The 27,110-nt window shown below is 36.4% G+C and overlaps 1 protein-coding gene and 1 long non-coding RNA gene across 6 annotated transcripts in view; one reads left to right on the forward strand and one right to left on the reverse strand.

The window, feature by feature from the left end:
• On the reverse strand, positions 1-26,408 carry LOC133523863 (uncharacterized). Its single transcript, XR_009800292.1, has 2 exons — positions 23,469-26,408; positions 1-778 (listed from the first exon to the last, which is right to left on the reverse strand). It is a non-coding gene; the product is annotated as an uncharacterized LOC133523863 (long non-coding RNA).
• LOC133523862 (protein N-terminal asparagine amidohydrolase) overlaps positions 1-27,110 on the forward strand; it is a 177,453-nt gene that overhangs the window by 144,154 nt on the left and 6,189 nt on the right. For 3 of the 5 annotated variants that reach the window (XM_061859614.1, XM_061859616.1, XM_061859613.1), the window contains 3 exons: positions 20,661-20,854; positions 21,719-21,784; positions 22,164-22,346. In XM_061859614.1, coding sequence (XP_061715598.1) covers positions 20,668-20,854; positions 21,719-21,784; positions 22,164-22,346 — 436 coding nt within the window. In that variant the 5' untranslated portion in view covers positions 20,661-20,667. Of the gene's footprint in view, positions 1-7,202; positions 7,355-15,330; positions 15,719-20,660; positions 20,855-21,718; positions 21,785-22,163; positions 22,347-27,110 lie in introns of those variants that run through there. The other 2 variants (XM_061859617.1, XM_061859612.1) reach the window with 2 other exon arrangements.

Genomic DNA, 27,110 nt, shown 5'->3' on the forward strand with positions numbered 1-27,110 from the left:
TCTACATAAACTTAAAAAGTAAAATGTGAACTGACAATTATTATTATTTACAATCGATTTTAACCTTACAGCACTTGTCACAGAGTAACGCCATCTATTGTCGATTTCTCTTATTACATAGGTCATTTTTTTTACTAAATTAAACTTGTGTAAAACAATAAAAATTAAAAAATTATATATAAACTTGAACATATAAAAAAAAACAAAAGTTAGTCACCGGGCGAGATTCGAACCCGTAACACTCGTTTAGCAGTCCGCGTCTTAACCCGCTGGACCAGACGGACAGTGGCCGGCAACACGAAATTAGTGACCATATTCTGCGTCGAAAGAAAAACGCATGAAAACTCGAAAACACGCGTTTTCCCAAACATAAGACTAATCTAGATAGATTGTATACCCCCAAAAACCCCTATATACCAAATTTCAGCGAAATCGTTAGAGCCGTTTCCGAGATCACAGAAATATAATTATATATAATATATATACAAGAATTGCTCGTTTAAAGGTATAAGATAAAATAACTTTTCTTTTGATATATCATGTGACGTTTTCGTTTACACACTAAAAGCACAGTGTAAAAAGTAACAGTGGGTCGACGCCTTTGATGTTTGCGTAAATGCCGACACCGCTCAAGGTCTCCGTACCTACCTAGGGTTATCACAGACTTACACAACTGCCCAAAAGAGGATGGAAATGTTTTTAGTTTTCATGTTGTATGATGTATGTGTACTAATTTTACAAATGACGTCCATTTTGGAAATAAAGATGGCGGACGTCACTTTTTTGAAAAAGTCGTCATGGGTGTTGTTTTCTGGGTTTTTAGGGGTGTGGATTTAAAAATGGCATCTATTTTGAAAATAAATATGGCGGACGCTACTTTTTGAAATGGGTGTCGATGTGTGTAGCCGTGATATCAACCACCTTTAATTCTAAAATGGTCTCTATTTTTGAAATCTGCACCAACAAGAACCGCCAAAATTGACGTCATTTTTGTAATTGGAACCCCGAGGAACCTCGGAGATGACACCCATATCGATTTTTAAGAAAAATTAATGTCCGCCATCTTGGATTTCAAAATAGACGTCATTTTCGTAATCGGAATCCCGAGGAACCTCGGATATGACACCCATATCGACTTTTAAGAAAAAATAATTTCCGCTATCTTGGATTTCAAAATGAACGTCATTTTCGTAATCGGATCCCCGAGGAACCTCGGAGATGACACCTATATCGATTTTTAAGAAAAATTAATGTCCGCCATCTTGGATTTCAAAATGAACGTCATTTTCGTAATCGGAACCCCGAGGAACCTCGGAGATGACACCCATATCGATTTTTAAGAAAAATTAATGTCCGCCATCTTGGATTTCAAAATAGACGTCATTTTCGTAATCAGAATCCCGAGGAACCTCGGATATGACACCCATATCGACTTAAGAAAAAATAATGTTCGCCATCTTGGATTGCAAAATGAACGTTATTTTCGTAATCGGATCCCCGAGGAACCTCGGAGATGACACCCATATCGATTTTTAAGAAAAATGAATGTCCGCCATCTTGGGTTCCATAATGGATGTCATTTTCGTAATCGGCACCCTGAGGACTTTCAAAAATAATGAAAACATCAAATACTACATGATACATATACAAACAGAAGCAAGAAACAATTTCTTGCTTTTTAAAGCCTTAAACTACTCATAATTTCTTAAAATAAGTTATAAAACATGTCCGCCATTTTGAATTTGAAAATTGATATCATAATTATGATATATTTTTGTTTACACTGAGACAAATAATATTAGCACATGTCGTATGAAATATTTTAATTGTGTGTTTTTTTTATTTATTTTTATACTACGTCGGTGGCAAACAAGCATACGGCCTGCCTGATGGTAAGCAGTATCCGTAGCCTATGTACGCCTGCAACTCCAGAGGAGTTACATGCGCGTTGCCGACCCTAACACCCTCCCACCCCTCGTTGAGCTCTGGCAACCTTACTCACCGGCAGGAACACAACACTGTGAGTAGAGTCTAGTGTTATTTGGCTGCGATTTTCTGTAAGGTGGAGGTACTTCCCCAGTTGGGTTCTGCTCTAGATCTGGAATGACATCCGCTGTGCTGTGCCCTACCACACAGAGCCAGATGACATTTACAATGCCCATTCCTCTCTTATAATGCCTGTGCAAAAAATGTGATTGCGAACTACCTGCAATAACTATACAGTACCTGGGCGACCGAGCTTTGCTCGGTTATAACTAACTATTTATTGTAATATGGTGGTGTATAGGTGATAATCTTAACTACATTCTTTTACTAAATTAAACTTGTCTAAAACAATAAAAATTAAAAAATTATATATAAAATTGAACATATAAAAAAAAACAAAAGTTAGTCACCAGGCGAGATTCGAACCCGTAACACTCGTTTAGCAGTCCGCGTCTTAACCCGCTGGACCAGACGGACAGTGGCCGGCAACCCGAAATTAGCGACCATATTCTGCGTCGAAAGAAAAACGCATGAAAACTCGAAAACACGCGTTTTCCCAAACATAAGACTAATCTAGATCGATTGTTTACCCCCAAAAACCCCAATATACCAAATTTCAGTCAAATCGTTAGAGCCGTTTCCGAGATCCCGGAAATATATATATATACAAGAATTGCTCGTTTAAAGGTATAAGATAATTAGGCATTAAAACACTCGTGTGATCTTTTTAAGAAACTCACTTCGTTCGTTTCCTAAGCCCACACTCGTGTATTTTAATGCCTTTTATTATGTAGCAGTAACATAAACTACTAATATATGTTGAAAGTAAGTACAGGCGGCTAACACAATGGTAACAAAAGACAAAAGTTTTGAAAATGTAATTTTCATCATCGTCACTTGGCTGTACATTTGAGGGCCTATCGCGAACCACGTTCGACGTGTTACCTCTCTGTCGCACTTGTAAATTCGTACGTAAGTATGACAGGGAGGCAACACGTCGAACGTGGTTCGCGGTAAGCCCTCTGATGCCACCTCCATTAGTCTTTTGTACGCCGGTATAGCCTTCGACTCAATGTATAATCTACACTTTTTATGGAAACGTAGTTCCTCCTTCCCGTAGAAATATTTAACTTTCCCATCACCAAGAAAGATTATTTGCTCGCAGTTATTAGCTGGTCAATTCCTCGTTTTTTCTCTGTTACTAAGTCAGTACAGTACACATATCAAACATTTTTCACTCATTTTGAAGTCATAATAACTATTATTCTATAATTAAATTCATGTAATGTCCGCATCTAATTTATGTGCACGATAAACAAACAAATGAATGATTTGAAAGAAAAGACAAACAGCGCTTGCGAAGCTGAGCGGGGGGCGCGGGCGGGGCGAGGTATCTATCGCTCACTAGGTCGGCTACGATAGGCTCCCGCGCGCCGAGCCGACATGTTGACGGACCAGCGCGGCGTGGTTATGAATTTCGCGCCTTTTTAAGTTGATTTTACTATTACAATGCAAGCTACACACAGATATTTCTTACTTTCCATAAAATGGCTGCATATATTATTTTATAGTAATAGACTTATCTCTACGGACTTTAATTCAATATTAGATCTTACAGGACAAAAAACGCATATTAATTGTAAAGCACATATCCTATTCTTCTAATTTTTTGCCTTGCCTATTAACTTAAGAATTTAGATATGATATTGTGGATTTTTCAAACTTTAATTCAATATTGACAAAATAATAAGCTAATTTGAGTTTGACAAAGTAGCACGTTGATTTTTTTTCTAAAAATTTGATAGCATAAAGCCTCATACATATTATAAAAGACGATGCTTAAATTTTGTACTTTAATTCAATATTCAAAATTCATCAATAAAAATACATAAATACCTTATTTATATCTAACGCTCGTTCTAAATTTTCTTCATATGTTACAAATATGCTTAAAAATATGTCCCATACCAGATAAACATCACTTTTCACTCTTTAGAATTATCGAAACTTATAGGGCAAAAATCCGGTCCCACTATTGGTCTAATCTTTTTAACACTTCTGATACAGGTAAGAAACCGATATTTGGCATGATGAACCTTTAAATTCAACGGTATATAATACAGATTTTTGTATATTATTAAGGCACGGCCATACGCGTCACGGTCTCTACAAATAAATTTATACTCTACAAATAAAAAAAATTCGAGCGTATTGTACTTCGCTGTACGCCTGCAGCCTGTGGACGAGATACACGCAGCGTTCTATGAATGCCATGCGTGTACAGTACAATGACGCGTTCAGGGTACTGTTGCGGCTGCCGCGATAGTAATTTAACTAACATAGTAATTTAAGTATATTTGTAACTAACAAAATATGGATTGTGTCATCCGAAATAAATGTTTTTTATTTTATTTTATTAAATAAGAACTTTATGTGGAATGCCCCCGGATGCGTAGCCAACGTGTCAATCGTTTACGCTTCATAGCAAACGAAACTCAACTGTCACTGTCGCACTAATATGGAAGAAGTGATAGAGAGTCAAAACGTTTCGTTATTGTAATTGTAACGTTGGGTTGTATGCGCCGCCGCCGGCGCTTGGTGAGGCGAGGCGCGAGAGTAACACCCTTGTCACTCACCCCGGTATCGCAGCATCAGGGCTGTTTAACGGCCTTATCAGTGCAGCGGAATGCAGCGTCGTAAACACTTAACTACGTCGTAAACATACACTTTGCTCCGACAGCTGACTACATCGTGCATCGCTGTTTTGTAATATGGCTGGAGCTTGTGATAATAATGATATTTTGGTATGCATTTTTATGTCAAAGGATAAATGAAAATAAATACACCTCTTCCTGCAAGACTCGAATTTGCGACCTTTCGGAACACCGGTCCGATCGCTCTTAACCAACTGAGCTTAACAGAAGCGTGCCGCGAATCTTTCTATTACTTCAGTTTTATTTACAAACCGTAGTGAGACATAGCGATATCTACAGCAGGAAAAGACCGCTAAAAATAATTTTGCTACACTTACCCAATTCCATGAATTCGAAAAGCAATAATGAAGCAAAATCTAGGAGGATATGCAAAAAATTTTACAAATCATCACACTGTCCAGTTTATCTTTTAAATGAACAATAGCTGCATAATTTAAAATCGCGGGAAGAGCTTTTTCACAAAGATGAAACACATATATAATTATACCTACCTATAAAAAGGACTGGGATTCAATTCTATTGACTTTAACCTTTTCCGGGCAAATAAAAATTAAAGTTGCTTAAGATTAAAGTAGCTACTTAAAAAACAATTCGTCTCTAAACAAGAGTGGACCTGATTCCGCCATTAGGGATGTGATCTCCTGAATTCCAAAGAATGCAAAATAAAATAGAATAGATAATAAATAAATATTATAGGACATTATTACACAAATTGTTTAAGTCCCACAGTAAGCTCAATAAGGCTTGTTTTTTTTATTTTTATTTATTTATAAAAGAGAAATTACATCGGCTATGATCGCTTATCTGCCAAACTGCATAGCAGTTTGTTGGCAGAAAACTTATTCTACCCTCCAACATTGTTAAGTAAGTTATTGCTTACTTGATTTATAGCTATATTTATAGTGCGAGTGCGATTTCTTACAAACAATTGTAATAGCTTTAGACAGGCAGACTAGATAAACATTAAGCTAACATAAACATTAGTAGCAATAACAGACTATCTAACTAGGTTTGTTTACCTAGTTAGTCAGTCTGTTACTGCATTGTCATGGGAACAGTAGGTATAGGTGCTCGATTTTATTTCAACCAGATACTGGAAAACAACAAACACACGGAGTGAAGCTAAACAAAGTGTGTGGGATAATGAAGCTATCAGGGTGCAGCATCCCACTGCCCCCGAGTGTATTAATATTAGCGCTATACTACCTATACATAATTATACATTTTACGGTAACACGTGCAAGGTATTAACTTCCTTTTACATAAATACATAAAGCAATCGGTTGGCCTATTAATCATGTGACCCGTTCCAGTCCAGTTTGTGTTGAGGGTACTTAGACAACGATATATATAATATAAATATTTATAAATACTTAAATACATAGAAAACACCCATGCTCATCACACCAATAAATGCCCTTACCAGGATTTGAACCCGGGACCATCAGCTTCGTAGGCAGGGTACACTACCCACTAGGCCAAACCGGTCGTCAAAGAATAAGAATAAGTACATATAATATAGTATATTTTATTTATAATAGATATGTTCACACCAAAATTATTACGATCACGAAACAGTGAATCCTGATAACCAGGAGTTTTCTAGCCAATCAAAACCCTGTTTGCCATGTCATGGTGTCATTAATTACCAGTCAAATTAACCTCAGGTTTCTAAACAGCCATTGACAATTGATAATCACACAACTTCTAGGAAGTGCGATTATTAGGATAATCGTCTTGATTATGCATAACTTCAACTTGTTTGTCGAGCAATATGCACCCATGGTCGGTAGGTATACTTCTTTATTGCTTACATTTTCTCCATATTATAAAACATAGTCACCGCCATTGTAATATTCGTTGACATAGTACTAAATTAGTATAAAAGCGTGTGTGTGGTGAGGGTGACAACGAGTCATTTTATATGATCCATATATGTAGCACCTAAGTGATCTATTTCATATTGTACTTATAGATAACGCAATTAACGCATGACTCGCTCTTTCTTGTTCACTAAAATGATATCCAAATTTCATAAAAGTAAAACTACAGCTTGTAAAAATATTAAGTACTTACTTTTGGCTTTTTTCACGAAAATATTAATGAGAACCTTAAATAATTTGTCTGTGCCTTAACATTATAATCTCAATGAATACGCGTTCGCAATCCTCAAATTACTTTTGGTTCTTGTAAACTTGTAATATCAGGACTGTGCTTGGAGCAGTGTCGTAAACCGCGCGCTACAACTATTCAATGATGAACTGGTTCTTATTAAGTTATTACTGGTCCGTGTTTTCAAAACACCCATTGATGATAGCAATTGTTTTCTAGGAAGTTAGAAGATTATACTAATAGTATAATAGCTTTAATTACTTATGCAGATACCTACTTGTTCGCGGCACGATATGCGCCGATGGTATATTTCTTAATTGCTCATTGCCTTATCGGGGCTATTTCCAACATTTATAATAAGCATTATCATAACAATAACAGGCTAGTAACTCGCGCTGTCCGAGATAACGTCTCGTTCCTCAGTCGGATGCTGTTCTTCAGAGCAAACAGTTTTATTTTCCTCTTGAAGATCGGTGGGAAGTGTCAGTGTTCTATTTTTAAATAGATAAGTGTGTATGCGTTGAAGAAGATACATTGTAAAGGTAATTTATATTTTTATTAACTGATGGACAAAAGGAGTGATGTTTTAATTTTCCCTGATAGATCCCTTATCTAGGTTCTGTGCACTAATGATATGCTTATATTGTATCAGTATGTTAACATTTTTGCATTCAAAAACTGGAGCTTCTAGCGAGGATTAAACTCGTGTCATTTTTGACCACGGGTCTAGTTGAGTGATTTGGGACATCGGTTCCGTTAAGAACTTTATTACTTTTATTCTAGTTAGATGTTCGGGATGTTCCTTTGTCCGGTCAAAGGATTTTTCCTGTTCCACTTCGTATCTTTTCGTCATTGACTTCAATTTTCACTATCACAAGGTACAAAATGTCACAGAAATGAAATAAACCTCCTTAAGACGTGTAATACAATGAAGGAAGTGATAGAAAGCTTCATCGAGGTCGAACAAACTCCAGTTCAGTAGCAAGAGTTTGTTAGAGAGACTAGACGGGTGCTTTTGAATGTCAAATAACAGTTAAATGTAGAAATTCCTTACAACAGATCATACACCATCAAGTCATCGTCAATATCCTACGATTAAGATTAAATCTACTTTAACATTGAAAGCAAAACTTCGTACTCGCAGCTTTTTATAAACACTGATACTTTGTGCCAGTGATTGATGGAACCAGTAATGGTCATATGTTTGTAAGCCAGTAATGGTCATTTATTTTTGAGCCATATAATTAGCCTATTGTTGCCTTCAATGGTTTACCCAAGGTATTTTAGAGCGCACCACGGCGGCGGCGCAGTTATCATTTTTAGGAATCCGTAGTCAAAAGGCAAAAGAAAGAAAACGTCGGATAAAAGGTAAAATAATGAAATCGCGTGAGACCCGTTAATGACATTTAATAAAAAGCAAAAGTTTCGTAAATATTTTTTGGTTAATAAAATAAATCTTTAATAATATTAAAAGCGACTCATCGTATCATCATCAGGTTGTCATTACAAAGTCGGTAGCAGCATCTTACGAGTAGTATAGATATAATTTATATACTACACAGAGTAGACAGACTCTAGTACAGTCAGCATCAATAGTAGCGGATGAAACAACGCGCCAAAAGTATCTAACAACTCAGATAACTTTTCCAAATTCAGATAAATTTATAAAATTCACTCTCCAAAGTATATCTTTTACAGTCTCGAGTTGTTCTACATAGTTTCCTGCACATACCGGTATTAATTTGCTAAATATAAGGGTTTTTGTCACTGACCCGTATTATTTGCCCGCGAGTGTATATTAAAGACATTAGTTTTCGTTATATAAGCTGTTATAGAATGTTAGATGCTTATGAAGCGTTATTTGATCAGCTACTTTTGATGCTGACTGTACATGCTTACAAAAACCTATCTACCTACTATTAGACAGAAAAAAATGTAGTTGACATACATTATTGAATTTTCATGTTAAACAGTGAATGCTTTAATTAGTCAATGTTCTGTAAAAATGCATTTATTTAACTTGCAATGTTTGTATGTATGTTCGTGTTAAATTTTGCAAGCTAAATTATAAATCCACTTTCCATTGTCTTCACATATATAAGTTGGGTAACAATGCAATTGGTACCCATGTACCATGAAGCTGATCTGATGATGGACGCAGGAGGTCGCCAAAGGAACCATGTGATAAACAACGCAACCTAATATTGTGTTTGGGTTCGTTAGAATTGTGAGATGAGTATTAGTGCCTGTTGAAAGAAAAGTACACTCGGCGATAAAATCTTGTATCAAAAATATTTTTTTGACGAAAACATTTTTAAACGAATCCTATCCTGCATCGCGGTCCTATGCACAACTCGGCTGGCTTGTTACGGAACCGTTCCTCATACACGGCTCAACACACCTGCCCACTTTGTACGGGTCGTGTGCATCTCAATTTCTTACCACCGTTCATTAATCATACCTCGTTGTTGGACCAAGGACGATTTGACTTGTGAAGTTGCACTGCAAGCCGCAGGTGGCATTGGCTTTCATTACTACTGCGTTGGTAATGAACAGTAGGTAGCGATATTCCATTAATTTTGAACAATTATTTTGGTTTTAAATGGATTTGTTGTACAATCTTCATTCTAATAATTAACTCCTTTATAACGATATTTTTACCTAAATTATTATTTGAAAGTACCCCTCAAGAAATACTAATGAAGTTTATACTTAGCCGTGTTTTTTAATGTACATGTATTTTACTTTCCTCGTATTCATAATGAAAAGTAGTGTTTAATTCTGATAAAAGGCACCATTTCATCCCTTGGTTAACAATCTACTATATCATGTCATGAGCTGCTATTAAAAAAGTCCAATTAGCATGTAGCCGTGTTTGCTAATTTATTTCTACTTTACCCTCTAATGATGTACGGGCAGTGAGCAGTACAAGTTACTGTATTACTCAAACTTTATTGCTTTGCCAAGAACGACGTTCACTTTTAGTTTTATTATAATTTATTGCGGATCGTTTATCAGTGGAGAGGTCGTTATGTTTCTTACTGTAGCGCGAAGGAAGTATTCTGTGAAAAAACTGAAAGATAATTGGATCCCGAGATTATTTCATAACAATGAAAGGCGCCTAACTATTTACTTACCTCTAAAAGTACATAATTATTTTCATTTGGATTGAATTTTTTGATATTGTCTGTATATAACAACCTCAAAAGTGGTCAAAAGGTGCACCAATTTGTGGAGCATCACTGTGTTCAGATGTAGTGCATAATTGTTTTTCATCGTATTTTCTCGGAAACCTTCGTATTTGTCATGCTAGTTCAATCAATGTTAGTTGTACCGAGACTGACTGAAATAGCAAGTTTCCGTGATAATACGATGGAAAATAATTATGTACTACATCTGTAACACGGTAACATTAGGCAACTTAGGTATCTAGTTCCTTACTGTTGTACGGTGTTGCTTCACAAACGTTAACACCGGTGTGGATGCAACTTAAGACGAATGAGGAGGACAGGGATCGGAACCGGTTTTTTGCAAAAACATCGAAATAACCATATATTTCGGTTTATTTTATACTCTAAATGTAGGACTCAGTTGTGTTTTCAGATAACGACTTCGTATTATTAGATTGCCTAATTAGAAATGAAGTAATTAACAAAGAACGAAAAAATACCGTTTTCGTTCCCATACAAAAAATACCGGTTTCCGTTCCCTGGAGGAGGACCCGCGCGGAATCGCCTTTTCATAAAAACGTAGTCCTCATTTTCCTCTCTGGATATTAAATTTATTGAAAAGTATTTTGACACCTTTTGTTGTATATGAACCACAGCTATGCCCTTACGTTTTATTTTTTTCGAATTTTTAATTATTATAAGAGTTAGGAGCATTTCGAAATTTGTATGAAATCTGTTTTTCGCTTTACGGCCCTATTCGAAGAATGAAATACGGAAAAGATAAGATAACGATAAGTTCTCAATTAGATATCGTTTGTATGATGACAGAAGTAGCACGATTCGGGCAGCCAATGCCACTTTGAAGTTAGAAATATCGTAAATAGATCTTATTGAGATCACAGCAGAATCGAAATAAACGTCAATTTTGACATATCGTTTGGTTATCGATCTTTTCAATCTCTTTCCGAGATCTTAAGCATCTCTTAATCATTCTTCGAATCGGACCATTACAATAATCTAGAAATCGAAAATAAAATCAAACGTAAGGTCATAGCTATGGTTAAAATAAGATACGACCTTCAAACTTTCAAGAAAAGAGCGTACTCCCATCTTAAAGGCCGGCAACGCACTTACAACCCCTCTGGTGTTGCAGGTGTCCATGGGCGGCGGTAAACGCTTACCATCAGGTGATCCTTCTGCTCGTTTGCCTCTATCATAAAAAAATTACATCAAATTGTGTAAAAATAATATCTAGTAAATAATATCCAATATCCAGAGACGAAAATAAGGACTACGTTTGTATGGAGAATAGATCGTCCCCTTCCCTCTTAAGTAACCGAATCACGGTTTAGTTATTAGTACCTGGGCGACCGAGCTTTGCTCGGTTATAAGTGTTATAACTATTTATTGTAATATGGTGGTGTATAGGTAATAATCTTAACTAATTTTTTTTACTAAATTAAACTTGTCTAAAACAATAAAAATTAAAATATTATATATAAGCTTGAACATATAAAAAAAAAATAGTCACCGGGCGGGATTCGAATCCGTAACACTGGTTGTTTTTTGCCGCCCGCGTCTTAACCCGCTGGACCAGACGGACAGTGGCCTGCAATACGAAATTAGCGACCATATTCGGCGTCGTAAGAAAAACGCATGAAAACTCGAAAACACGCGTTTTCCCAAACATAAGAATAATCTAGATCGATTGTTTACCCCCAAAAACCCCCATTTTCAATTTCAGCGAAATCGTTAGAGCCGTTTCCGAGATCCCTGAAATATATATATATACAAGAATTGCTCGTTTAAAGGTATAAGATATTATGCTGGTAGTTTAATTGTTACAAACTTTGGTACACTATTACCTAACCTTTAAGAATCGAGTTCGAGAATCTCGAATCGAATAAAAAAAAACATAATTCAGCCTGAGCATATCTACATTTACTTAAAGCATAGAATAGAGGGTTTATAATTGCAAAACCAAAAGCGAATATTAACTAATATCCATAACGTCTTTATATAAGCGTACTTTACTCATCTGAATGTGAAAGTATTCCACTAAAACAAGTATTTAATTTATTCTCCATATCTCCAAATGCAAATTAAACATCAAACCTATTGATACCGCAATGGAATCCATCATTTCTTACTGCTTGTGAGGTCTAACAACATTTTTTTGCCCTCGAAATGGTAATTAAAGTTAGTAGTTTATCATAGATAAATATGTACACGAGTACCGCACATAACGCTATTTCTTCAAACTTGCAATCTTCAGTTTAGGTATACGTTTCTCTACCGTGGCAATAATAACGAATAACTTTTCGTTAAAAAAAAATATGAAACACCACCACTTCACAATAAATTATCCTTATTTAATTTTACAATATATTAACGAAAGTATTGTTAATCACTGTTGCCAAGAAGAATATTAGAATTCCTCATTTATACAACAATCATGTTTACTAATAAATATATGAAGCAAGTAAAAAAAAAGAAGTTATTTACTCACATAAAATCATAAAACTGTGGTTCCAACACGGCTCGAAACCGGTATTGAAATATCTCTTAATATCGTTCCTGAACCGTTATATTATTTCGTTCTTTGAAAACCGGTTAATTGATGGAACGCGAACTAAAAATTACGTATCTCCTAATCGGTAAAAAGAGGGAACGGAATTTTATGATTGGCTTTCGGAGGCTCTCGATTAATTTAAATTTATTTTTTTAATTTAAATTTAATTTGACCGGTTAATTTCGTTCCATAATAACGGGTTCGCCTTCCGTTATTATGGAACGAAATTAACCGGAATTTGGCATAAACCGGTATCTCAACTTAATAGAACACACATGTGATAGAACAGTTCTTTAACCGGTAACCGCAAACGGAGACAAAATCCTTTTCGTTCCCGGGTGCGGTCCGGTTAAAGCGGTTTCCGTTCCAAGCCCTGGGTTCCAAAGCCAACATTTTCATCATTGTTACCCCCGTGACCTGTTTGGTAGACGGATTGCATTCAGCAATCATTCGACAAACACGACTCAGGTGCAGTTGAGCAATCTACTTAAAACACACTGTACATGTCTGTTGCAATTAACCTACCGTTACGATAAAAACTTAAACTACTCTGTCATTAAAGCATCTAGTCATATATCAGCTGTTAATAAACCATTATATACCTCACTAATATCCCACCATCGTCCACACTACTGTTGACTGACAGTTCATACATCTTATTGCCAAGACATAAAGTCCACAAATGGTATGTTTTAAAAGTGTTAGTATATTTATCTGAGGCGATTGGTTAAAAAGTAACGTGGTGTGTTTCTAGATGGAAGATCTCAATAAGTTTCGCTCCAAAACGAGGAGCTTCAAACACAAATTAGCACAAATAACACACATTCGTTTCATGCAGCCAAGCCTTCAACCAGTCCGTAGCTGACCATAATAATTCCTTCCCAATTGCCTGAGTTTAATGGTAAACCTTCGAGTATAGTAGGCGAAGCAGTAAAACACGTTATTGCACAGAACAAGAATATAACAACAACTACAATTTGTTTATTAGTAGGTGAGCAATGTATTCGCGTAAATCGATAAGTAGTTATTATGAGTCATAAACTTGGACATTGTCGCTTATCGTGTTACCTTGGCTAATAAACATCCTGATAGGGAGGGTACTATACACATCATTTTGACTTTTTTAATTTAATATTTACTCTTTTGGTTTTACACATAATCCACGAGCACAAAAGGCAGGAATCTCTCATTAGGGCTTCCTTTCCACTGAGGCGGAGATATAAGCGGGGATCAATCAATAGAAGAAGAAATCCAATGCTCCGCATAAGTGGAAAGGCAGCCTAAGTATAAAGGATCACTCGCGTTAGACCGGGGGCGGCCGACATGTTACTTTCTATGACAAATAATCGGTGACCGCGTGGTGCTTTTCATAGAAAACGAAGCGCCGGAAGCTCCAGCCCGGCCCTGGCCCGGTCTTGAGTCATCTTTTAGGTACTTGTGTCAGGCCAGGAGACTCCGCACTTCTTTTCGAGAATGGAGTACAAACCATGAAACTACGTACTTCATTTACTTCTTGACAGAACAGTAAGACGCTAATGCGAAGTGGCAATATCAAATCCAAAAAGTTGGTAGTTATAGAAATTATAGACATTTCACGAAAAAAAAAGACTGCCCATAGGACAACACGCTGTTTATGTATAAACATGAAAATATATTGTGATATTTTAAATTTTGAATTATTAGGTACCTATCCCATAGTTTTTGATCCCCGACGGATAAAGAGCGGGATTATAAGATAGCTCTAGATCGATTAGAGTACGTTTTACGCTCACTGGAAACTGGCGTTCTTTTATTTTTGTTAGGGTTTATAACTGTCGACGGATATTTTACCTGTGTATGTAATTCTAATCATTCATAATAAATTCCATTGTTTCTTCTTAAATTGCAAGATCTGAAACAATAAAATTATTACTATTAAAGAGATTAATTGTCCTATAAATCTAACGTTTCACAATTATTGGTAATTACCTAGTTATTAGTAATTGTTCAGCGAAGACGTCAATGGATTTGTATGGGCAGTAAATTTGTTCCGATCAATATTGGGCTATGAATAATCGATGATTTGTAATTTATGGTCATTAAACAACCCAGAACAAACGGAATGGTTTATGGCTGTTTACTTTGTGGCCTTACCATAGCTATTTATGGATTTTTTAGGTGCTTTGGGGTAACTTCACACCACCTATTTTTAATCCTTCTAGGTGACACGAGTCATTTTTGTGTCATTAGAATGATAATTTTATATCAAGTTATAAACCAATTTGTTGGACTTTATGAACTGCTTTCCAGCATCTTGTCTTGTCATATTTTATTACTTGGAGAAAATCCCTTGTAGTTTAAGTTAAGTAGCTTTTTTATTTATTAATTAATATTCGGCGCTTATAACCGTCACCTTTCTCTCGCTATTAGGAAGTAAATATAGACAGCTGTTTGTTAGAAGATCACTGTTTGTTATGCCAGTCTGAGTTTTTACAAAATATTTTTTTCCTTCCTATCGAGGAAGGAAGATAATTCCGACATCGATCATTTCGATATCGATAATGACTTGGTTATTCATACTTCATGTATTCATTGTAAAAAGAAGTTGCTACTTATTTTAATTTTTATTTATTTAATTGTTTGATACGTTTTCTTTTTACAGACGATCCTTATTTGGGAGATAATATTAATTAATTTCATATTTTTTATTATGAAATGTTTGACGATAATGATGAGAAGATAAACATAATTTTGACATTGTAGCAAACATTTATCATAAAATAAAAAATGTTATCTAATCTAACCGTCAAGTAATAAAAGTCATTTTAATTTATTTACCAACTCATCCTTGTCGAAATTACCTCACGTCACTTATTTGATCAGTGCCAGTACTCCAACTAGTAGGATATAACACGCATCACTAGCGGGTGACCGCTAAACACGTATTTGCGTAAAATCCCTCACAACACTCATGTTTACAAAGTGGACTTGGAACTATATAGCCGTATCAATTCAATAATAATTACTATAGTTTACTAATTTCTTTATCACATAATTAAGTGGTGCATTATCTGTAGGTACGGTCTCAAGTTATTAATAAATGAGATATTGTAGTTAAAAGTGATAATGATGGTTGCCATGAACGTTCAAAGTTTGTGTCTTTGTGTGTTGGTTTGTGTGAAGAGGTAGGTTGTTTTTCATACTTGGCTCTTATTTTATTGGGGTTTGAGGAGTGGTATCATGATGGAAGATTAATCTATTTATAGTGCCTACCTAGTGCTGGAGTTACTAGTAGTCATGGTTCGACTCCCGGTTTGTGCCAACTGCCAATATTTCTCGGACTTAAAGTAAGAAATATCATTCCAGCCCATTCCTTTCCTTTCCCTGACTAATTTCAAAAGTATACTCCCTCCAGAAACTTGGTTCCTACCTTACCTACAATAAGCTAAATGCACATGCTAAACTTCATGCTTTTCGGATGAGACTGTACTTTGAGCTCAGAAATTTAGAACCCAGAATATTCCATTCCTGTTGCTTTTTGGTGAAGGAAAACATTGTGAGGAAAGCTGCATATTATTATATCTGCTAAGGAATTCAGTGGTGTGTGTAGTCGGCAATCCGCATTGGGCTCGGGTAGGACGATACCTAGTCCTAATATAAAGTATATGTACCTACATACAGAAAAGAGAACAACCAAACGTATTTTACTCAAACTTACATGCATGTGCAATAACTACAATAAGCTTCCCTATCAAGGGCTAGTAGTCCCTTTTAGCTTAGTATATTTAGCACTATTTCATTTTAATTTGGTCTTTTAATTTTTATTATTTATTGACATTATTGATTCTAGAATTCTTGACTTTCGGATTATTTTATTGTTTGTTGCTTTTTATTATTTTCTTTATACACTTGATCATATTATTGTGAAATTGTGATTATTTATGTAAAAAATACCATTTTTTCACTTAGGAATAAATTTATATAATGTAATCTAATATCGCGATATGCGCAAAAATGTATCACGCGCTTTTGCAAATAAGATTCTGTCTGTGATTCAATTGCAATATATAAGTACATATTTCTGCAAACGATTATATTATCAATATATCGCGATCCATATCACGAAATATTGATGCATATCACAGCAAAATCCAAGCGATTTTAAATTTCGCGATAACACATCTGGGTACGTAGCCAACGTACCAATCGTCAGTAGCGAACGAAACGCAACTATCACTATCGCACTAATTAATATGGAGGAGTGATTGAGAGACTACGCTATGGAGCGTTAACGATTGGCACGTTGGCTAAGCACTTCAGTAGTACAATAATATGGAATAGACCATGTATGGCCAAGCCAAGCCCTAACTGATGTACTAATTCATTAAAACTTTACTTACCCATGTATTTGATCATCTCAAAAAAATATTTTTTTAAATATAGCCCATGCAATAGAGTTTTGTCTTTTGCCAAAATTTTTAATTTGCAGAGCTTTTTCCGGTCGATTTTTGTATATCAGGTCCTTGGGAAATAAGTAAGATCCTATGTTTGTAAAATTTACGAGTATCATCCCACAACATTGAGGTATTTTTGAGAAAGAGGCAAAGCAAATATTGTAATATAACTCCACAAACTAGCAATTGTTATTTCTTTAAAGATTCCGCCGCCATTTGAGCTTAGTTTTTCATTGGGTTTACAAATATAGAATTAAGGAACTCAGTTAAACACATAATAATCGTGTGTGGGCGATGTAAATGAGTGTGGTAGCCGCGGCACCCGCGCGACCCCGCCGCCCTGCATACATTACTGAACCATTGAGCGTCACTCGACGACGCTGTCATTGTCTGCGATTTGTACATAATGCCAGCTTTGTGTGTTAACAGGGGGATTTAGCTTTATTTTGACAGGTTGTGATATGTCGTCGTAGTCATTAGTCATTAAATTATGCGGACATATCGTTTTCGCGAACAAAAATCGCACCAACCAGCGTCTACTCCTGCTGCCGCGATATTGCGTCGAAAAAAATGTTCCCTTTGCTTTCCTCCGTTGAGATATCGCAGCCGCGATTTCATACTGAATATGTATTCGCTATGTGCACGACTGTCACGCAACCTAGCGTACGCAAGTCTATGGGAAAATGTCAATTCACTACATCTTATAAAACTACTCCAAAACTAAAAAATGCTGAACATATTTTCATACGACTTTCATCTATCAATAGAGTGATTCTTGAGGAAGGTCTAGATAAATATAACGATGTTGTCGGAAAAAATCCTATACCCATTCTTAACTTCTAGAAAAAGATCACATAGTATGTGGCATTTGCAAAGCTACTTACACGGATACAGTATTAATAATTATCAAATTAAATACGTTAGTTATATTAAGCAATTCATACAGATTACAATGGTCCCTTGCACCATACAATTTAGATGACTATTTCAGGAGTAATCGTAAATTAAAGTTTCATTTCGAGTCATATAACTTGTACGAAATGTTAAGACGCTATCCGCAGTTAGTTCTAATTTTTACCACCTTATGCGCGGGGATTGCTTTACTTACCCCCACCGTGTACTTCGCACGGTCCCAGTGAGAGGTTTCTGTCATTTCGAAGTGCTAGGGGTTAAGTTACCTATATTTAAATACATTCCAGGGATGGCCTCTATTTATCTTGGAGATTTTATAGCCAAAAATATTATTTTGTTTAGATATGGATTGTAATGCATTTCGTAAAGCATTTCACAACTGGTGTCATTATGAATGTTCACTTAAATAGGTATCGTATTGTTTGCCATTACAAACAAAAGTTGAAATTGTGGAGCTGTCAGTCGTTGTGGTATCGAATCATCTAGTTAGAACGTGTGGAGTTTGACGCATAGGTACCTACGTAAGTACGTATTTACTTTATTGGTTATACGAGTATGTACATGTTAGGTTTTTACTTCTGCAATGTTCATTAGGTCATTAGACTCTCAAAATGGTATTGTTTACTCTTATAAACTACAATCGAAACTGATTGATATCAGTTTTTTTAGGTATGATATCCCAGTAAACTTACTTAGATTAGATGTTATCAGAAACCGTATGGTACATATAAGAGTTAACAAGAGTTTTTAAGACATGTTTGATATTTCTACTTAACCTTTTACAGATGCCTATTGATGTGTATGGAACAATGTACGTTCGTTCACCTTTCGTTCAAAAGTGATAAGCATCGAAAAATGATGTTTAACATTTTCTTAAGACATCGTAGTATGTTTGCATGTAGCAAAAGGTATTAGGTAAATCATTTGAATTTGTAGTAAACGGGAATTGAAAATTAACCTAATCGAAGTTATCTAAAAGACTATTCCAAATCTATGACTTCGGTAGATAATATTAAACTGGTATACACTAGAATAAAGATTTGTGTATAGATGGAGTACCTTCTTTTGTTTTCATAGTTCTAACTTCTCATTCGCTTCTGTTTGATCGCTGACTAACCTACTCATACTTTTGTAATAGTTACCCTTGCCTACATAGAAAATACTACTAATATATTATTACTTATAGTTGACTGGGACTTCTACATGACCGAAGAAGTGAATCACAAAGGCTACAAATTTTACCATCATTCACACTGCCAACATGACCATTCGAAACTTTATTGGAAAGACAACGTCCACCGATGGTTGGCTACGAGTGTTTAAAAATAAAAAGATGTCGGAGAACGGCTGAATCATGCCATCTATTGCATTTATAAGACTAATGGTTACGTCAAATGAATCGTTGGTCATGCCATCTTTGAACACCTTTGACAAATATGTAGAGTAAACTAGGGTGTTACTTAGGGATTAGTAACATCTGAGCAGGGGCGTAGCTACCGCCGTATCTGCCGTATCAATTATACGGGGCCCCCGGGCCACGGGGGCCCCCAACGTACGTTTTTGTGAGAAATCTTTACCCTTCCTAAGGGCCCCCAAACAAATTTTTATACGGGGCCCCGCCAAGGCACGCTACGCCACTGCATCTGAGTATCGTTCTTGAGCAGTGCCGCCAAGGTGTCATAGAGTGCACTGTCAAGATAGATGAAAGATGAAATCAAGAACAATTTGATCTATCTCCAGACGATAAGGAACGGAACAAGGTGACGTTGGTGGCGGTTCCTAAATCTAACCTATGCTGGTTTGCTCACCTAGGATTGTATCGTGTGCCATGATTTGTAAATTTTGTAATCGGTCTTGTGCAGTAAAATGATGACATTGACATATTAAATACATAGTAGTTATGTATTCTGTAGAACTAGTTTTAAGATTGTTAGCTTAACAGTCTCTTGACGTGAAATATGTATTTCATACAATTTTTTATTTTTTTTATTCTTTGACATTTGGAGAACCTTTACACCTCCAAACCTTGTTATTGTGTATTATTATTTTTCTCAGACCGTGGGGACCTTATACATCTCCAAACTTAATGTATTTACCGTGGAGACTATACGTCTCTGTCATATTGTATAATATACTTGACTTGGTACATACTAGTTATGTACAGAATGTAGCATTAGTTTATGAGACTGCTAGTTTAACAGTCCAGACGCGGTTTATTTATTTAGTATAAATTTTATTTTGACACTTGGAGAGACTTTACACCTCCAAATTTTATTAGTATTAGTACTCTGACATTGGGGACCTTTTACATCTCCAGATTTAATGTGTTTTTAACTATAGAGACTATACATCTCTATTGTATTGTATTAATTATTTATTTTAAGATTATTATTATGTAATGTTTACCCAGGTATTGGCTGTTGTATTTATAAATGTTAAGATAGATGAAAGATGAAATCAAGAACAATTTGATCTATCTCCAGACGATAAGGAACGGAACAAAGTGACGATGGTGGCGGTTCCTAAATCTAACCTAAGCTGGTTTGCTCACCTAGGATTGTATCGTGTGCCATGATTTGTAAATTTTGTAATCGGTCTTGTGCAGTAAAAAGACTGAGTAGGATATCGTATTTTATTGAATGCGCTCAAAACTCATCATCCACGATTGAAGGATCTAATGTGTTCTTTCTAGTATGATACGGCCACGTCTCCCGAAATATGTGTTTTTATTGTTATTCTTATTCTAGGTTTTCATTTTCAGTGTCAGCATGGTGGTGGTGCTGAACGGGGTGCTGGCGGACGAGTGCCCCACGTCGGTCCGCGCCTTGCTGAGCGCGCACCCCGGCTACCGGGATGCGGCCGCGCAGCTGCTCGCGGCAGCCCCGAGGGTTGTAGGAACACCAGGGCTCTTGTACGTGGGGCAGCGGGAGTTAGCTGCCGTAGTGCCACATGATAGTGAGTGACTTACATTCAGACTAACACAGACCTCCGCAACCACTGAACGGGGTGCTGGCGGACAAGTGCCCCACTTCTGTCCACGCTTTGCTGAGCGCGTATCCCGGCTATCGGCTTGCAGCCGCGCAGCTGCTCGCAGTAGACCCGCGTGTGGTCGGCACACCGGGGTTGTTATACGTCGCGCAAAGGGATTAGCTGCCGTAGTGCCACATGTGAGTGGTGACTTACGCTGACATAATTTGGATTGTGACTGCAGCAACCTGTATTAGTAGGAAATGGATGTTGTCACTATTAATCTTAATTTATACCACTGTCATTATGTACGTTTTGCATGGACCGGGCTGGGTCACGCCAAAAAATAATAACGTATATGTTGGTACAGTGGATAACCTAGGTATATTCGCTTGCCTCTCGTTGCATCTGACTGCTATAAGCTACTTAATAGCTGATTCCATTTACCTTTCTAAGTAGGAAGGTAAAATCAGCTGACAGTTAGAACCTAGTATAAGAACTTGTGGTTAGGTAGCCAGAGATCCAACTATCGGAACGGAACTAGGACGTTAAATTGAACATTAAATAGGTTAGGATTCCACTCTCAAAACCAGATCTTGATCTCAAACTCAGAATTCTTTAAAACGTAATATACCTAATTCGTCATGAACTGAGAAACTTCAGAATACTATCGCGGAAATATACAATATTTAACGTACTCGTATTTTCTGATCACGCTGACTTCGCCACAAAAACATTCAAAAGATAACAGCCCGTCGTTAATACTTATCGTACAACAATGTTATTGCACTCACGTGTTTCATCTTTAAATTTATGGATCGAAGACAATTTATTGTTTTTATTTGTTTTCAGAAAACGTAAACATCATCGGTTCAGATGACGCCACATCATGTATTATAGTCGTTGTGAGGCATTCAGGTAAGCATGAAGTTAATTGTATATTTATTACCTTCACTAATTTTATGGTAAGACGAATCGATATTTCTCGTAATCAAATAGGTACTGCATTATGTAAGTACAAACATATATTACTAATGGGAGTACATAAATATATCACTTGATTGCACATTATACATACCAGCTTACACAAAACATCTTTGTGACTACAACGACCATTAGACAAGTCCAATTTTACGTTTAGAAATCATACATACATACAATAGGGTGACAGTTTTCATACGAAAATAATTAAAATGTAAAAATCCATCTACAACAATGATAATTGTCGTGGTGCTGTATGGAGGCTGTTAGTCTTTTTTATTGACTAGAGTGTATTGAAAATATATTTTTTATCCAGGATCAGGAGCAGTTGCCCTAGCACATCTCGACGGCTCCGGTACGGCAGAGGCCGCAGCAGCTATGGTGGCGAGGGTCCAACAGTTAGCAGTCGGCTACCCTGAGGGCAGACTCGAGCTACAACTGGTCGGGGGCTTCACCGACCCACATAGATACTCGGATGAGCTCTTCGCGAATATAATGTGTAAGTTGCTTGTGTCTAGAGATGGTCTCTAGGGTCAATAGTCAGTCGGCTACCCTGAGGGCACACTGAAGTTGCAACTAGGGGCTTCAACTGAGACTGATGTTCAGATGAGCTGTTCGCGACCATCGTGTAATTTGCTTGTGTGTCTACCATTGGAACTCTCACGAGACCTTCCCACAGACCTTGAATTTATTCTGGCTAACTGGACCATTGGTGAATGTTTGTCACATCGTGGGCTGACTCTTATTCCAATCTGCAATTCTTAAACACAGGCAACCTACTTTTAAATCGAACACGTAACTAATTCCGTTGCTGACTGTACAAATACAAACCCACAGTAGAGAACTAATCGCGACAAAAATAAATAACGATTAGTTTGGTCCGCTGATTGTAATCAGCGCGCGCCCACGCGCGGAAATATTTGCGCTGGTGTTGGCACTATGACAAGCTCAATGATTTGCAGTCTTGGCCGCCCAAGGCCCTGGGCCCGTAGTGCCAGGGGAAGTACTAGCCGCTCCGTTCTCCGCAACCATCGTATAGACTGCCGCTCCTAATATCTGGCCGCCCTAGGCCTTGGGCAAATCCGGTACTGCGAATGTTGAGGAACTAAAGAGGAGATTGCGAATAGGATCAGGTAAAAGAAACACGTTATTTTTGCGCACCAATATCAAGAGAATCATGACAAACAAATAAGGCATATAAATTAAACTATGTTAGACAACAGGCTGAGCAGGCGGTCTTGACTGTTAACAGTTTATGGTTGATTGTCAATTTTAGGTGTAAAATGAATAGATGTTAAGGAACAGGACGCTGCGCTCCAAAACATATGTAGGTATTTAATATACAACAACAATAAAGTGTCTGGCCAACTATATTGTAACACGTGCTAAAGAGTATTTAAGACCAAGTTCGGCCTGGCCAGCCGAGCCACATGGCTGGTTCGTTAATGCGTGCTGGGGTCACCGTCCCGTCAACGAAGGAGGACAATATATATCTAAAATTTATAGCACAAAATATATACAACAATGTACAGTTAACAGAGTACTTCCCGTGAACTCATAATCTTGAAATTTGATACGAAGCAACGTCTTATAGATAAAGGAAAAATTGAGAAAACCGTACATTTTTAGGGTTCCGTAGCCAAATGGCAAAAAACGGAACCCTTATAGATTCGTCATGTCCGTCTGTCTGTCCGATTCTGTCACAGCCACTTTTTTCCGAAACTATAAGAGCTGTACTGTTCAAACTTAGTAAGTGGATGTATTCTATGAACCGCATTAAGATTTTCACACAAAAATAGAAAAAAAACAATAAATTTTGGGGGTTCCCCATACTTAGAACTGAAACTCAAAAAATCTTTTTTCATCAAACCCATACGTGTAGGGTATCTATGGATAGGTCTTCAAAAATGATATTGAGGTTTCTAATATCATTTTTTTCTAAAATGAATAGTTTGCGCGAGAGACACTTCCAAAGTGGTAAAATGCGTGTCCCCCCCCCCCGTAACTTCTAAAATAACAGAATGAAAAATCTAAAAAAAATATATGATATACATTGCCATGTAAACTTCCACCGAAAATTGGTTTGAACGAGATCTAGTAAGTAGTTTTTTTTTAATACGTCATGAAATTAAAAAAAAAATTTTTTTTTCAACATACCCATACATGTGGGGTATCTATGGATATGTCTTCAAAAATGATATTAAGGTTTCTAATATCATTTTTTTCTAAACTGAATAGTTTGCGCGAGAGAACCTCCCAAAGTGAAAAAAAGTGTGTCCCCCCCCTGTAACTTCTAAAATAACAGAATGAAAAATCTAAAAAAAATATATGATATACATTGCCATGTAAACTTCCACCGAAAATTGGTTTGAACGAGATCTAGTAAGTAGTTTTTTTTTTAATACGTCATGAAATTTAAAAAAAATTTTTTTTTTCAACATACCCATACATGTGGGGTATCTATGGATAGGTCTTCAAAAATGATATTAAGGTTTCTAATATCATTTTTTTCTAAACTGAATAGTTTGCGCGAGAGAACCTCCCAAAGTGAAAAAAAGTGTGTCCCCCCCCCTGTAACTTCTAAAATAACAGAATGAAAAATCTAAAAAAAATATATGATATACATTACGATGCAAACTTCTAACGAAAATTGGTTTGAACGAGATCTAGTGAGTAGTTTTTTTTAATACGTCATAAAATTAAAAAAAAAATTTTTTTCGTCAAACCCGTTCGTGTTGGGTATCTATGGATAGGTCTTCAAAAATGATATTTAGGTTCCTAATATAATTTTTTTCTAAAGTGAATAGTTTGCGCGAGAGACTACCAAAGTGGTAAAATGTGTGTCCAAAGTGGTAAAATGTTGAACGAGATGTAGTAGTTTAAGTAGTTTTTAGGGTTCCGTAGCCAAATGGCAAAAAACGGAACCCTTATAGATTCGTCATGTCCGTCTGTCTGTCCGATTCTGTCACAGCCACTTTTTTCCGAAACTATAAAAGCTATACTGTTCAAACTTGGTAAGTAGATGTATTTTATGAACCGCATTATGATGTTTACACAAAAATAGAAAAAAAACAATAAATTTTGGGGGTTCCCCATACTTAGAACTGAAACTCAAAAAATCTTTTTTCATCAAACCCATACGTGTGGGGTATCTATGGATAGGTCTTTAAAAATGATATTGAGGTTTCAAATATCATTTTTTTCTAAACTGAAAAGTTTGCACGAGAGACACTTCCAAAGTGGTAAAAAGTGTGTCCCCCCCCCCGTAACTTCTAAAATAACAGAACGAAAAATCTAAAAAAAATATATGATATACATTGCCATGCAAACTTCCACCGAAAATTGGTTCGAACGAGATCTAGTAAGTAGTTTTTTTTTAATACGTCATAAAAATTAAAAAAAATTTTTTTTTTCATCAAACCCATACGTGTGGGGTATCTAGGGATAGGTCTTCAAAAATGATATTTAGGTTTCTAATATCATTTTTTTCTAAACTGAATAGTTTGCGCGAGAGACACTTCCAAAGTGAAAAAATGTGTGTCCCCCCCCCCCTGTAACTTCTAAAATAACAGAATGAAAAATCTAAAAAAAATATATGATATACATTACCATGCAAACTTCCACCGAAAATTGGTTTGAACGAGATCTAGTGAGTAGTTTTTTTTAATACGTCAATAAATTAAAAAAAATTTTTTTTTCATCAAACCCATACGTGTGGGGTATCTATGGATAGGTCTTCAAAAATGATATTTAGGTTCCTAACATCATTTTTTTCTAAACTGAATAGTTTGCGCGAGAGACAGTTCCAAAGTGGTAAAATGTGTGTCCAAAGTGGTAAAATGTTGAACAAGATCTAGCAAGTAGATTTTTTTTAATACGTCTTAAATGGTACGGAACCCTTCATGCGCGAGTTCGACTCGCACTTGGCCGCTTTTTTTTAATACGTCATAAAGGAACCCTTCTTGGGCGAGTCCGACTCGCACTTGGCCGCTTTTTTTCTCTCTGTACACTCTCGTTACTCATATTTTGTGAAATAAGAATTGAGACGCCATTTACAACACACTTTTATATTATCACATTTAAACGCGTATACATGTTAATTCGTTAAAGAATATTGCAAAAATAAAAAGTTTGACAATCTGCCGCCGATTTTATAGGTCGCTGGGAACTCGGAACGCGCGATGTATGCAGAGCAGCGCCATCTACCATGAAATTGAGTAAACTTTCTTGCTTGCCGCAACACTCTCTGCACCAATTGTGTCTGTTTGGCCCTATGGTTGACTGGTAGAGAATGCTATTTGGCATTAAGTCCGCCATTTGTACAAATAGCGGACTGTTTGATTGGTTTTGATTCCCTTGCGAGTGTCGGCGATAAAAGCTTGTATCAAATCGAGAGGACTGGGTAAAATGGCGGAAGTATTTTTTATTAAGTAAACTTTACTAAGCAAACTTATTGGGACCAATAAAGCATATGGTCGTTTGTAAATAAATATATATGTATAGTCATTAGTGTGGTTAATAGCTATTCAACTATATAGCGAAGCTGCTATTTATCTATATATATATATATATATATAGTGAATTCAAATCCCCATTACGGCCTCTGTACACTGACTGCGTGTGCGTAGACGTGCACGTGCTCGTGCGTGGTGTAATATACAGATCCTCATGAGCCACCAACATTTAGGCGCGACTTTTTGACAGTATGGGAATGCAGTTTACACTATCTACATGCAATCAAGTAAAAATCTTGTATTGCAGAGATCTGATGAGGTTCCTATTTTCTGATTTCATTTTCTCTAAATTGGCAGAAACTAACGTAAATCTTGTTTATAAGTAACATCGCCGTTTCCCTATACATATTACACTACTCGCCAGCATCCTTATATGGCACGCAAATCATTAGAACACACCTAAAACGAAGGAGCGCTGATTCTCAAAGGAATGTATTAATTCATTATAGTTAATAATACCTTACATAGAAAACTACACTAACTTGTTTATCGATTACGTATATGGCAACCATAAGTCTACTGTACCAATTTTGTAAATTACTTTCACCATCGAAAAAGAAGCGGGTTTTATGGAGTTATGTGAAGACCAGTTTTTGCCTTATGGTTCACTTAGCCGTTTCATTAGAATGGAAAAATTTACATTTATAGAAACGTGGTAGCAGGTATAGAATAGATATTGTTTATTTCTGTCAAGCTACGGTAGGTATGGTAAGTAGAAGATCACTAGCCAGAAAAAACTCATTTCAATT

The sequence above is a fragment of the Cydia pomonella genome, chromosome 12 (assembly GCF_033807575.1).
Source record: "Cydia pomonella isolate Wapato2018A chromosome 12, ilCydPomo1, whole genome shotgun sequence".
NCBI lineage: Eukaryota > Metazoa > Arthropoda > Insecta > Lepidoptera > Tortricidae > Cydia > Cydia pomonella.